The sequence below is a fragment of the Passer montanus genome, unplaced genomic scaffold (assembly GCF_014805655.1).
Source record: "Passer montanus isolate IOZ18808 unplaced genomic scaffold, ASM1480565v1 scaffold42, whole genome shotgun sequence".
Taxonomy (NCBI): Eukaryota; Metazoa; Chordata; class Aves; order Passeriformes; family Passeridae; genus Passer; species Passer montanus.
In genome coordinates this window covers 2,104,389-2,116,896 of record NW_024369041.1, presented here as the reverse complement: position 1 = coordinate 2,116,896, position 12,508 = coordinate 2,104,389, and the positions used below count along the sequence as shown (strand labels likewise).

General features: G+C 35.6%; 1 protein-coding gene across 3 annotated transcripts in view; it reads left to right on the top strand.

Annotated features, from left to right (window-relative positions):
• The window catches only part of PARG (poly(ADP-ribose) glycohydrolase), a 57,786-nt gene that overhangs the window by 27,627 nt on the left and 17,651 nt on the right, over positions 1-12,508 (top strand). For all 3 annotated transcript variants that reach the window (XR_005628705.1, XM_039719624.1, XM_039719623.1), the window contains exons 10-12: positions 8,473-8,552; positions 10,961-11,021; positions 11,674-11,749. Coding sequence is in view for 2 of the 3 variants with exons in the window: in XM_039719624.1 (XP_039575558.1) it covers positions 8,473-8,552; positions 10,961-11,021; positions 11,674-11,749 (217 nt within the window). In the remaining variant the exon portion in view is untranslated. The remainder of the gene's footprint in view (positions 1-8,472; positions 8,553-10,960; positions 11,022-11,673; positions 11,750-12,508) is intronic.

Below are 12,508 nucleotides of genomic sequence, written 5' to 3'. Positions count from 1 at the left end.
TCCTTCCTGCCAACCCTCTATTTTTCTGCCCTGCAAAGTTCCTTCTTTAGTAGCAAGGACAGAGTAAATGGTCATATTTTCAGCTATTGTTTCAGACTTGTAAAGATGATAGGATTTGGTTCACTGCAGTGTCTGTTTTCAGCTTCTTAAAAAAAACCATTTTGGATATCTGAATGTACTCAAAAGGCAGTAGGCAATGACTGAAGTTAAAATATTTGTGAATTTTTTCCTGCTTATAAAAGTGTTTTGATGTGAAGGCTTTGGAGGCTGCTGCTCTGCTCTGTCTGCTTAGGGATGGGCATAACAGATTGTTCACACATCAACCTTTTGTCCCCACTGTATTATGGTCTGTTGCTTTTTTCAGACTTAGTTCTTTCCTCAGCATAATTCATTTGCTGCATGACTGTGGGTGAATGACTTTGTTCTTGAGGTATTAAAAATCATCTGCTGTTGTTCCCTAACAAAGCCAAACTACTGAGTGCATGGATGCTGGCATTGGAGGGGCTTTTCTTTAGAAAACATGGTGTTCCTGTATTCCTTTATCCATGTCCTGTCTACATTCATACAAAAGGCTCCCACTCGTCCCTTCAAATCTCTGAGACCGAAAAACTGAAATTTGCAACTTCTAAGTTAGAAACACAACTGTGTACATTTTCTTGTGTTTTTGGTTTTACACAGCACTCTTTCATCAGATCACTTTATGCCGACTTAAACATCAGTACCTTTTTATGCACCATAAAATAGTTACACTTTTTACATTTAAATGCTGATATGTTCCTTCTTTCCTGTCAGTCTTCTCCCTGCTTTAGGTTTTTATGTGCTATTAACTACCATATTGTAAGTTCCACCCCCACTCCTCCCAAGGTACAAATCTGTTGGACAAAACAAGACAGTCACTGCAAGGTAGTTTAAAATTTAAGACTCATAGAGACATAAGTGCAGCTGATTGGGAGGAAGGCTGTTGTATGTGTTAGTATTAACACACATCATCCATGCTTTACTTCTCTCCTGCTGTTAGTCTTGCCAAATGAGAGGAGAATCAATGTGGCCACTCCTCTTTTGATGCAGAAGCACTTGGTTTAATGGTGTGTGTTGACACTGACTGTCTATTTTGATTCCTTGTCTTGGTACAGACTGAAAGTCACCTGTGTATAATTAAATACTAAGTAATTTAATGGAATTCTTCCTCTTTTTTTCTTGGCAGGGATGAGCCTATTATAATCTTAAGTAATTAATAAAATAATTCATCTAAAATGTAGTTGATAAAAAGGAATTCATAGTTTAACAGCTTTAATATTTATGAATTTGAGTAGGTAGAATGACATCCATTCAGTGGCCAAACATTAGATCTTATTAAATAGCATAATACTGCTTCTGTTCAAAATATCAAGCTAAATTTAGAGTGTTCCATTTTTCTTTTTAAAAACACTGCTATAGTATATGTGATGACATTAGATTGGGCAGCTTTATTCCAAAATAATCCATCACAAAAGAAAGAAATAATTGAATTGGCCATTTTATTTACCTTATTGATGTATTTTTCTTGGAAGTTGCATTCTGGTTGAATGTAGAGCCTGAATTGCATTTACTCTCTACGTTTATGATGTTGGTTGCTGAGTTTAAAATAGTTGATTGTGGTGATGGTTGTGATTACACTATAGACACTATAGAATTTGGTAATTTAGGAAACTGTCTAGTTTGGTTATATGTGGAAGCAAAATGTGAGGGAGAATGTCTGCAGTATTGAATCAGTGTTCTGGAAATAACACAGGTTTGCCAAGGACCTGCTTTGCTTCTGCTGTATCTCTGACCTGCTACAGATTTGTTTGAGCTGTTGTGTCAGGTTAGAAGAACTCTTCCATTTTCCTTGTTCAAAAACTCTGTGGTTAAACTGAAGATTTAATAGTGCCCATTAAAGGCACTGGGCTTGAGTTCATAACTGAAGGCAGTAAAGTCTATCAGCATGAGCCTGCTAGATCTTCTGGCACATGTATTAGTGCATGCTCTGGTCTGAAACCACCAGTATTCCACTGGGACTGAATTTCTTCATCTTTATCAAACAAACCTTTAAAGTAATTTCAAGTGATTGGAAATGAGGAGAAAAACACACTAGTTAAGATATATTTCTTTTATGGAATATATAATATATGAAAGGAAATGGGAAACTGTATGGTACATTTATGCAGGAGAATTGAAATCTAATTTACCAGTAATGCAATTATCTCTCCATAAACAACATCAATTTCATAACACTAATGAATATTCTCTGGTGAATAGATTATGTAATGACTTTGAGAGAACTTGTTTTGGACTGAGATGTATTGCTCCTCTGATAAGTGGTTCTAGGTTTTCTGAGTTAAAGGACACTGATCCTACAGAACTTATTCTGTTGTGCCTACTTGGGGCATGTGACCTAATTAGCCTTGGATGGATTACTTTAAATCAACTATAATTTTCTGTAAAAAAATTTAAATCAACATTTGTGTTTGGTAAATGTGGAAACACTCTTTAAATAGCTTCAAAAGGACACTATTTTTATGAATCTGGCATAATTTCTTTCTTCAGTGATTAAAACAGCACTGAATCTGAATGTTTTTTAGCATAGTAAATACAGTAATGTAGTCCAGAACTTAGTTGTACCATGCTGTTGGTTGTCCTTGTTTTAGATCCTCGAGGTAAAATATTTTACCCCACTATTCTCTGGTGTTGTGTACTTGCAGTTAGCATCTTATCCTTTCATCAAGTTCAGATATAAACCTGATGCATTTTAAGACTCACAAATCACCAAAACATTTTGTTAAAACAGATTTATAATGCACCAAGTTACTTGCCACAATAAACAGAATGACAAAATGCAAAGCACAGAGAAGAGACATGTGAGTATACGGGAGTGTCTGAGGTGAAAGATAGTTTTTTGTGTCTAGATTTGCAAAATAATTACCTTGCTCCATATTTTTGTTCACACACATCTTAAAAGTCATTATTTATCTACAGATGAAATTCTAATTCAACACAAGGTTATTGAATAGTGCACTGTTCTTAAATAACTTCTCAGATGACGACAGTTGGTACCTATAACACATCACAGTAAAGAAGAAATTGCCCGTGAGGTTGAAATATTGAATGTTTTGTTTTTCTCCTGCTTGATATGAAGGAAATTAGAGAACTCTAGAATGATGTGCTTTATAAGCTGAGAGGAGGAAGGCAGTTTTTATACAGACAGAATTCATGTTGAGTGGAAGAAGCACATGCCAAGCACCAGAAAAGAAGAACCAAGGTTGCTGTACCTGACTTGTGAGAGGTTGTGCTCTGTTTTTCTATCAGGAAATGCAAGATGTGGACAGTGGCATTTCCTTTTGTTTTCTCAGAGGGATGGTCAGTTTGCCTGCCTTTCATCTCTCTGGAAGGAATTTGTCATTTGGATTATTTTGCTTTTGATTTCCATTAAGTCCAAATTTCATAAAGTAAAGTTGTAATATACTGAATAGTTTTCCTTCTAATTCTCACTTAAAATATTTTCAGTGGCTGCAGGACTCTCTAGTAAGAGTTTATATTGGGTATAAGAATGTCCCATTTTAAATTTGCTGAGGTTTCTTCATTTGCATTATGTAATTGATATTTAGGTAATTATATTTAAAGCTGTCTAGGGCAGTGGTCTCAACTTTTTTGGTCACACATGCTTATCAGTAAAACATTTTTGAGCAATGTATTGTATTTATACTATATATATAATATATATATTTATATACCCCAATGTATTTGTATTTATTTACTTAGGAGTTATATACATGTGCTAGTTTACTAATATATTGCATTATAAAACATGGAAAAAAATTAGAAAGGATGAGATAAAGATGAAATAACCACTACTTCAAAATGTTTTTTTTCATTTGATGAATGGGACAAAAATATATTCTTCCTGCAGCCTAATGGATTGTCTTGCACACCCCCTGGGGTACTTTGGAGACCAGAGTGGGTCTCTGGGGTATTGATGTTCCCAAAATATAGTGTAGTTTGTCTCCCTTGGGAAGGGAAGCATAAGTTATGGCAATGAAACACTTGTTGGTGCTCCATTCTTCATGTACTGGTCCTATCTCCTATCTTATTCACTGGAGTGAGGCTTTAGAGATTTTAAAGTCCATTTTAAAAGGTAGATATATGTTTCTGTATGGGGGAAACCCCACCCAATAAATAATCAACAAAACAGCATTCTCAGAAAACACTTGAGGCAAAGGATATGGGTAATTAATGTAATTCCAGTTATTCCTATATGGTAAACACGTTTGCTTTCATATGTTTAGAGAAGGAAATTGTGTGACAAGCACCCATAATTATAGACACATTCCAAATCTTACATGGTGAGCTCCTCTCTCTCTGTGCTCATTAATGCTCACAGCTTTGCTTGACCTTTGGTACACTAATATCTACAGGCAGTCCTTTATGTGGCTGTGACTAAGGTTGCCTTGAGCACAATTGGATAAAAAATGTCAAATCACACTGAGAGAGAATCCTTTTGAAACTGTTTTGATAAGCTGGGCTTAGTATTAGAAGACAAAGCTCAAAAATACTTCATTAGAAATATGATAGTGGTTTTGAAAAAGAGAATTTTATATTTCTAGTTTGTTCCTGGAACTCCACTTTTTTATTCCAAGAGTTTGGGAATTGCAGGAGAAAGATGGTAGGGATGCTTAGGTGCTCCCCAGTGCAGCTAATGCAGTCCTAAATGATGAGGTTATTGGACCATTGAACACTATATTAGTTTTTCCTTTAGGGTGCTGTGTATCAACCTGAAATTTCAGTGGTTCCTATTGAGGATGCTCAGCCACTTAATCAAAATAGCTCTCAATCATATGGAGGGCAATAAAGTTTGACAGTAACATACTTAAGTATTTTATTTCTACTCCTACATGTATATATACATAGGCTTGAAATGGAGCAACATAGAAAAAGCAAGATATTTGGTTTATTCTCTTTTCCAAGCATTTTGTCATCCACTACCTTAGACTAAAACTGTTTTGTGATTAGCTGTGTTCTTGAGGTGGAAGGAAACATCTATCCAGTATTTTCATTTCTGCCTTAACTTTGCATCCTTCCCCATGCTCATTCCCTTTACGGGGTGAAATTCATGTGTCCATATGACTTCTGTGTAAGTCCTTCCTTGACTTTATTTGTAGGAGAAGATCAAGTTTTAGTTAAATGTTTTGTACTTATTCAGATATTCTGTTATCTTTAGTGAGATCACACTAAAATGTAAGAAACAACACGATAAACAAACAACTTAAAGTTTCTTTAAGTCCAGTAGTAAAGAAAAAGACACTTTTTAGTGCCTGTGGGTAGTGGAGGAAACAGTACACGTGGTTAATTGTAGGGATCACAAGTACAAAATTCTGTATCCACATGTCTGCAAAGAGTACCCATGGAATGCCATGGATTTATGAATGGGAATTATTATTTGAAGTGTGATCCATACTGCAAATTTTTGCATATTGTTACAGTGTGTACACCTTTCTGGGTCTTACAATGGGTTCCAACCTCAATGTACAGACTTGATTGTTCTCTTTGAAAAGAAACATTCAAAGGAAGCCCAGTCTGGGTATGGAAATATCATTAGGAAATTATTGAACTGGGAGATTAAATCACGTGATTGTAATGGCTCCTGCTGGAGCCAGTTCTTAGAGTAACATCGGGGCAGCAATTTAACTCCTTGGAAATGAAATTTTACAGGTAAATACTGTATTTTAATTTTACCTTAATCAGAAACAGCGTATTTGGGAACTGTTTACTTAAGCTGGTTCAAATTCTCCCCAGTAAACTCCATGCAAGCCAAGGTCACTTCTGTGAAGCTCTTTTGGTGAAGTTCTTAAATAATTTTTCTCTTATTTTCAATGCGCCTTTTGAAGTTCCTTGCAAGTTTAAAGTCCACTTGCCTCAGCAAGGAAGCAGTTGGGAGTAGGTTCTTTGAAGCTTTTGACTCCAGCTTTAGAAGGTGGAAATGTTGGTTACAAATATGACAATTTTGAGTTGACAGTCAAGACTGCAAAAACCAGAATATTGATTGCACTTTTTAAATGCTTCTTTTTCCATTCCAGAGTTTTTAGGAAAATGCCCTTGCATGTTTTTGTAATAATTGTTGAAATGGTATGAACTTTTGCCTTGTAACTTTACTGTATGATTACTGACAGTTCTTTTACCTTTTCCCAATATTAGTTCTTACTATTTTTAGCATTTTATTTCTCATATACTGTATTTCTCTTCAGAACAATTAAATGTCTGAATATTTGCTAGGAAAGATTTTTCATTTAGTCACAATGACTTTAACAATCATAAATGTCATAAACACAAAGTTTTTTATGTTTTAAAATCTCTGGCCTTGAATAACTACATGTATCTCTGTGGAGTCTTGTGTTTGATTAACATTGCTACTCCCCTGGCGTGGCTGGAGAGCCAGAGATGAATTTGGTGATCAGTCCTTGAGGCTGTCTCAGCTCCTGTAGCTGATAAATTGAAGTTACTGCATGGCAGTGGGAACATCCTGTACAAAGCTTACATATGCCATTGCCACTAAGATTTTAATTACTTCACCTGAAAGTGGACTTGCAGTGCTTTGTGTTTGATTTACAGTGCACTTCATCTGGATGAGTGCTTTAATTGAAATTAATGGGTTTTGGCCCTAGGTGGTTCTGTCAGGAAATTATGTGGTTTCCACTTAGATTTTTGGGTGGATTTTTAGTAGGATCTGTATTGCAGCACTTGAAGCATAGTGTTACTTAATATCTTAGTGATGCCTTCATATAGCTCTATTCTTTAAAGTGTTTGCTTCAAAAAGAAAATTTTCATTGTTTTGTCCAGTTGATTGTTTCAGAAATAAGGTTCAAGGTTAAAACATTTATAACTTTGCTATGTGATGTCCTCATTTAAGTTAATGGGGTAGGACAAGGCCATTTTTGAATCATGTAAATATCACTTGCTTTTCCTGTTGCATTCACAAATATGACTGGTTTTAATGATCTGACTTACTTCAGGCATAGTTCTGCACCTTTCCTGCCCAGCCTGCTGTTTATGCTGGATCACAAATTGCCTTTGTGACATGAAGAACTCTCTCCTGAGAGTTTGCAATGTAAGCAAGATGTCACTTTGATGTGAAGAGGCAAAAAAATTAGCAAAGATGTGATCAGGCTGACAGATAAATGAACCAGTTTAAAGCTTTCAAAAGAAATGAGACTTCCACATAAGAGGTTGGGGGTAATTTAGGCAACACCTGCACATACATGCACACATTGGCTCCTTTTATAAACCCCTTTTCACCTGTGCAAGCTCAAGGCCTTGACAGCACTTGCAGATAGGCCCATGTTACAATAGACTGTAAAAGTCTGGAGTTTACCTTCCTAAAGTCCTGATTCAGTGTTCAAAGAATAAAGTGCTAATAAAATTAACCTCTGTGACTTAATATAGATTTCAGATGAATGCTGAAAAATGCTGGAAAATCTAGTTCACTTCCTTGCTGCATCTAGTTTAATTAACCTCTCAGCATTCTGGTTTTAAAGGCAGATTGTCATTCCATGACACAGAAGCAAATGAATCATGTTGTGTCATTGCTTTACTTAGACTGTTTATTGGGGGGGGGAATCTTATATCCTCAGGCCTTTCAGTGGATCAGACATCTTTTAGTAAAGTTCCTATTCAAAGGGTATTATTTCTGAAGTCACTGCTATTCTTCCTTCCAGATAAATTCCATTATGTGTTGCCAATAACAATGCCATGTCACTCTACTGGAAGTGAAATTAAGTAATGCATGTTCAAGTTGCTGGAAGATAGATGATGCAGTGAAAGTATTTCAGCTAACCTTAAAAGAATACATTCACTTAATGGCTAAAAAAAAGGATCCTTCATTTTAATGCTTAGGTTTTTTACAAATGTCTGTCAGAATGGCTGTAACAGCCCAGTGGATGGAGCCATTGCTGTTGAGGGAAGGTTCTTTTCTTTAGAAATGCTGCTGGTACAGTGCAGCTCTTGAAAGCAGCAAGGTTGCATTAATTCCTCTGAGCAACTCACTGAGCTGAAAGGAGGGGGACAAATGGATCTTAGAGTGCTCAACATACATGTTTTCACCCCTTGGTCACTTAATGACCTGTTCAACATTTCAGTTTGTTGCAAATAAAACTAGTAGCTTTCCAAAATGTTCATATTGAAATTATATTTCTTGGTATTGGAAAATAGGTGCAAGTGAGAGAAGCATTCACTTGACATCTTGATCAGAAATACAGCAAGTCAATAAAGTCATTAGTTCTAAAATCTTGAATTACGGAGGGGCTGTTTAGAGTGTTCTGTCTACAGTACAGTACTTCAATGCAAGCCTAATGAAATGTGTGCATAATAATTACAAAAAATCAAATTGCAATTAGTAAGTAGCACTAATTGCTCTGCACTGTCTCCCTGAAATCTAATTGTTTGTTTCTATTTCCTGTTTTTCAGGTTGTTTGAAGGGAGGTCACCAAGAAAGCCTGAGAAACTTAAGACCCTTTTCTGCTATTTTAGAAGAGTCACAGAAAAAAGTATATCCTTTATTCTTTTTTTGAGCTGCAAAGCAGATAGATGAAAAATTTAATCCCATTCAATTTAGAAATGGCTACACAGCCATGATGAAAACATTTCATAAAAGAAAGCTTGCAAAGTACACTGGTTCTCATACTAATGGCACTTCTCACCATATGGATGATGCATGCAAGAAAATTATTTGCCCAGATCTGATTCTGTTTTATTTTTTCTGATAAATATATATGGGGTGCATGTGAAATACAGATCTATATATATATTTATATACATATATATGTGTGTGTGTATGTAAAAATGTGTGTGTGTATCATTGTGTAGATATAAATATATGTATATATATAATGCTAATAATAGATGCAACCACTTGCATCACCATATCAAAGTGAGGATGTAGAGAGAACTTGGCAACATTACAGCTGTTAAAATCACAGTCTTAAAGATTTTGAGTCAAGCTTCACTTTTCCTGCATATTTAGTCTTTTGACTATAATGTTTGGAGTTCTGAGGGATATTCCCCTACTTGTGTTGATATTTCAAGTTTTTCCCTTCTATGGTTCCAAAGCAAAGACGTTTTTAGATTTGCTCACTTCAAATAAAACAAATGATAGCAAGCTATGAGATATCTCCTGCTCTTGGAGAATTTAATGCATAGTCAGATCTTTTGTTATTACCACAGATTTGAACATTTGCATAAGCTTTTCAAAAACAGGTCTATTTTTGTGATAACTACCATAGCTTATATATTGCATTTTTGGGGAGAAAGAGGTTTTACTGTAGTAGCATACATCAGATCTGCAGCAATACTCTTACAGTGGTGTCTTTTAAAAAACTTTTTCTTTACATGTCAGCATTTTACTGATAACTTCATACTTTCTCAGAAGGGTTTGTTCTAAAAGAAAGACAGATTTAAACTATTAAATACAAAAGGCCCTTACTTGGTTCAGACCATCTTCATCATTTTAATTCACCACAAAATAAATGCAGCTATATCCTATTTCAGCTGTCAGACTTTAAGCAATATCAATAGAACTAAATCTCTGAGGTAAAAAGTAACCTGTGATCTGTGTGGGGGACTGGGAAGAGATACAGTGTACCAGCTTTTTTTAATACCTGAGTTATAATGTTTTTGTGCAAACCAAATCCTGAATTGATGCAGCTGTTCCTGAGCCCCTGAGAATATGAACTCTGATGGGAACATGCTTTATGAAACTACCATATTAGATTTCCTAACATTATAACTTTAATATTTAATGAGATTCTTGAATGCTCTTTTCCTGAATTAAAAATTCCTATTGTACCTTTAAAATACCCCATTTCTTGCTCTTTTTTTTCTTTTTTTGTCAGAGGAACTAGTAAAGCTGAAGTAACTTAGCTCTATAAGTTACTGTAATAATTTTGCAGCTCTTTTTATTATAAATAATAATTGAGTTCTCTGTAAAAGAACACTGGATACTGAAGAATTTGTGCTCAAAAGATGAAAGCTTGATTTGCAGAATACCACAACTGATACTAGAATTTCCTTGTGATAGAGCACTTGATTATTATGCTTGAAAGCTATGTATTTTTTTCAGAGAAAGTAACCTTTTTTTAACCTAAATTTTAAAGTACTTAAAATACTTAAGGCTTTTATCGAAGCATGCATTTTGCTTTATGTAGTGTTCTCAATGTTTTCATAAATCACAGTAGATTTACTCTAGCACTGAAATAAGTCTTAATTGATGATTTTATTAAGATGATATCACCTAATAAAAGGTTGATATTTTCTTTCTGTTGCAAAACTGAACTTTTTTGAGTGAAATAAGGAGAGAAGATGACACTGCATCCTTCCCATATGAGCAACAGCTCCTCTTTTTCTCTCAAGGGCAGGAGTCTTTTCTCAGTTGGAATTCAGTGAATTTCACTTGGATCCTGGCAGGGTTAAAAACTGCCTGATTTGCAATCTTCTAACACTGCATGCTTATTGACATAGTTGGACTTTCTTGGAAATATGAGCTGCTGCTTCCTCCCTCCACAGGTTCTCTGGCACTGAACAGCTGTTGATTTTAAAGGTTCACAATCTCTTTTTCTCTAAAACAGCACATTTTCCTTCAATTACTGGGTCTTTCTAGTAGTGCTTAGTGTTGTTAAAGTGAAAATCACTTAAGAAATAGTTTGTCCTAGATCTGGAAAAACTAAAATATTCAAACTGCCAAGTGGGAAGAGAAGTAATATTTTGGTCTAAATGTTATTTGTTTTCATTTAGAGCATGGGCTGCCAGGGGAAAAGTCAGAATCACTCTTGAGGAAAGTTAAGCTCTTGGTATCGACCAAGAATGGTGTTTGTGGTTTTCAAAGATTACCAGTTAAGATAATCTGAGCGCTAAGCTCCCACACTTAATACATTTTCCTTTGGGGTTGGTTTGCCTGTAGAACCTACGGGATTGGTGACGTTCACAAGGCAGTGTCTCCAGGAGTTTCCAGACTGGGAGAGGTAAGTCAAACATCCTGTTAGTGTAACAAGTTTCTTAAGTCCACAGTAACTCAGTGTCATTCCTTTCGACTTGATTCAGGTCAAGAAGTACTAGAGAAATCAATCTTTGCTATGGACTGTTGCAGAAAGACATACAGAGGGCAGTGGCTGAATTGCCACAAGTAGTTTGTGTCCTGAGTTTTCCCATATCGTTGTCTGTAAAGCACAGACAATTAGTTGAAGTTTTAGAGCAGTAACATATCTTTGATGCTGTTGCTTGAGTGAGGGGGAAAAAAAGAGGGATTATATTGCCAATGATTTCTTGATTTAAGAAATGATAGGTAATGTAATGAACTATGGGTGATGATCAGCGTGAGTGCAAGTATTGCAGCTTCATTGCTGGGGAACAAAAAGAACTTAGAACATCAGATGTGGAGTTTTATGGTAAAAGGTGGAGAAACTGAACAAATTACTATGTTAAACTTTTCCACATTGTTTCTGCAAGGCAAACATTTTTTAATCCTTCAGGGATTTTTTTTTTATTTTTTTTTTAATCACCTCATGTTTAAGGTGTGTTTGGGTTGGGGCTTGGGTTAATTTTGTTTTAAAATGAATGTTCTTTTGTGGGGTTCTGAAATGATCCTTTCTGTACAATATTTTTCCTCAATGGTAGATCTCAGAAAAAATTATCTAGATTGCATGTCACCTCTGAAGGCACCATTGAAAGCAATGGACAAGGTATGCTGCAGGTAAGTGCATATAACAGTTCTTGTGGATTTCATGTTTTTGTCATACTTTCATGGTCTGCCAGCTTAACAAAGTTACTTGTTTATCCTCAATTGACTTAAATGACAAGATGTTATGCAGCATTAAAAAACCTATCAAAATTAATTCCATATGCAGTCTTGGTACTGTCAGTGTTCCCCAGCTCATCTAGGTAGCACATGTACCTGTTACAGAAAGGACTGACAGAAAATCAGAACTCCTGGACAGCTTCAGGTCTTCTGGTTCAAGCCAGGATCAAAGATTGACAAGACAGAAAGATTCAGGCTGCAATCTTGATGACTTGTCAAGGGTTTCAGTTTATTTTAAAAAAATTATTCTTGTGCCCCAGACAGTGACCAGGTCAGTGACCCAGGAGACTTTCTTGCTGCTGCCAGCACTACTGTTTCAGTCTGGGAGGCAGTCAGCAAAAGAAATTCATAAGGAGGATGTCCTGTCCATGTCTGTAGGAAGGAACACATTTGAGTTTTCAAATTAGTTGTTTGCTTTCTGCTTTTCTTTGAGAAAAATAAAAAGGTCTGCCTTCTAGAATTGTTTTACCAAAAAAAAAGTAAAAATGAGAACTTTTTTAGCGAGGGACAAGTGCTGCATTGGAAGAGGAGGAAGGAGACAAGAATTTTTTTTCTGCAATGCTTTTTGCTCAGACTTTAAAATGTCTCATAACTTTATCAAGCTGGAGCACTCAAATGTGTGCTGAAATTATGAAGAACTCAGCAATTGCTCAA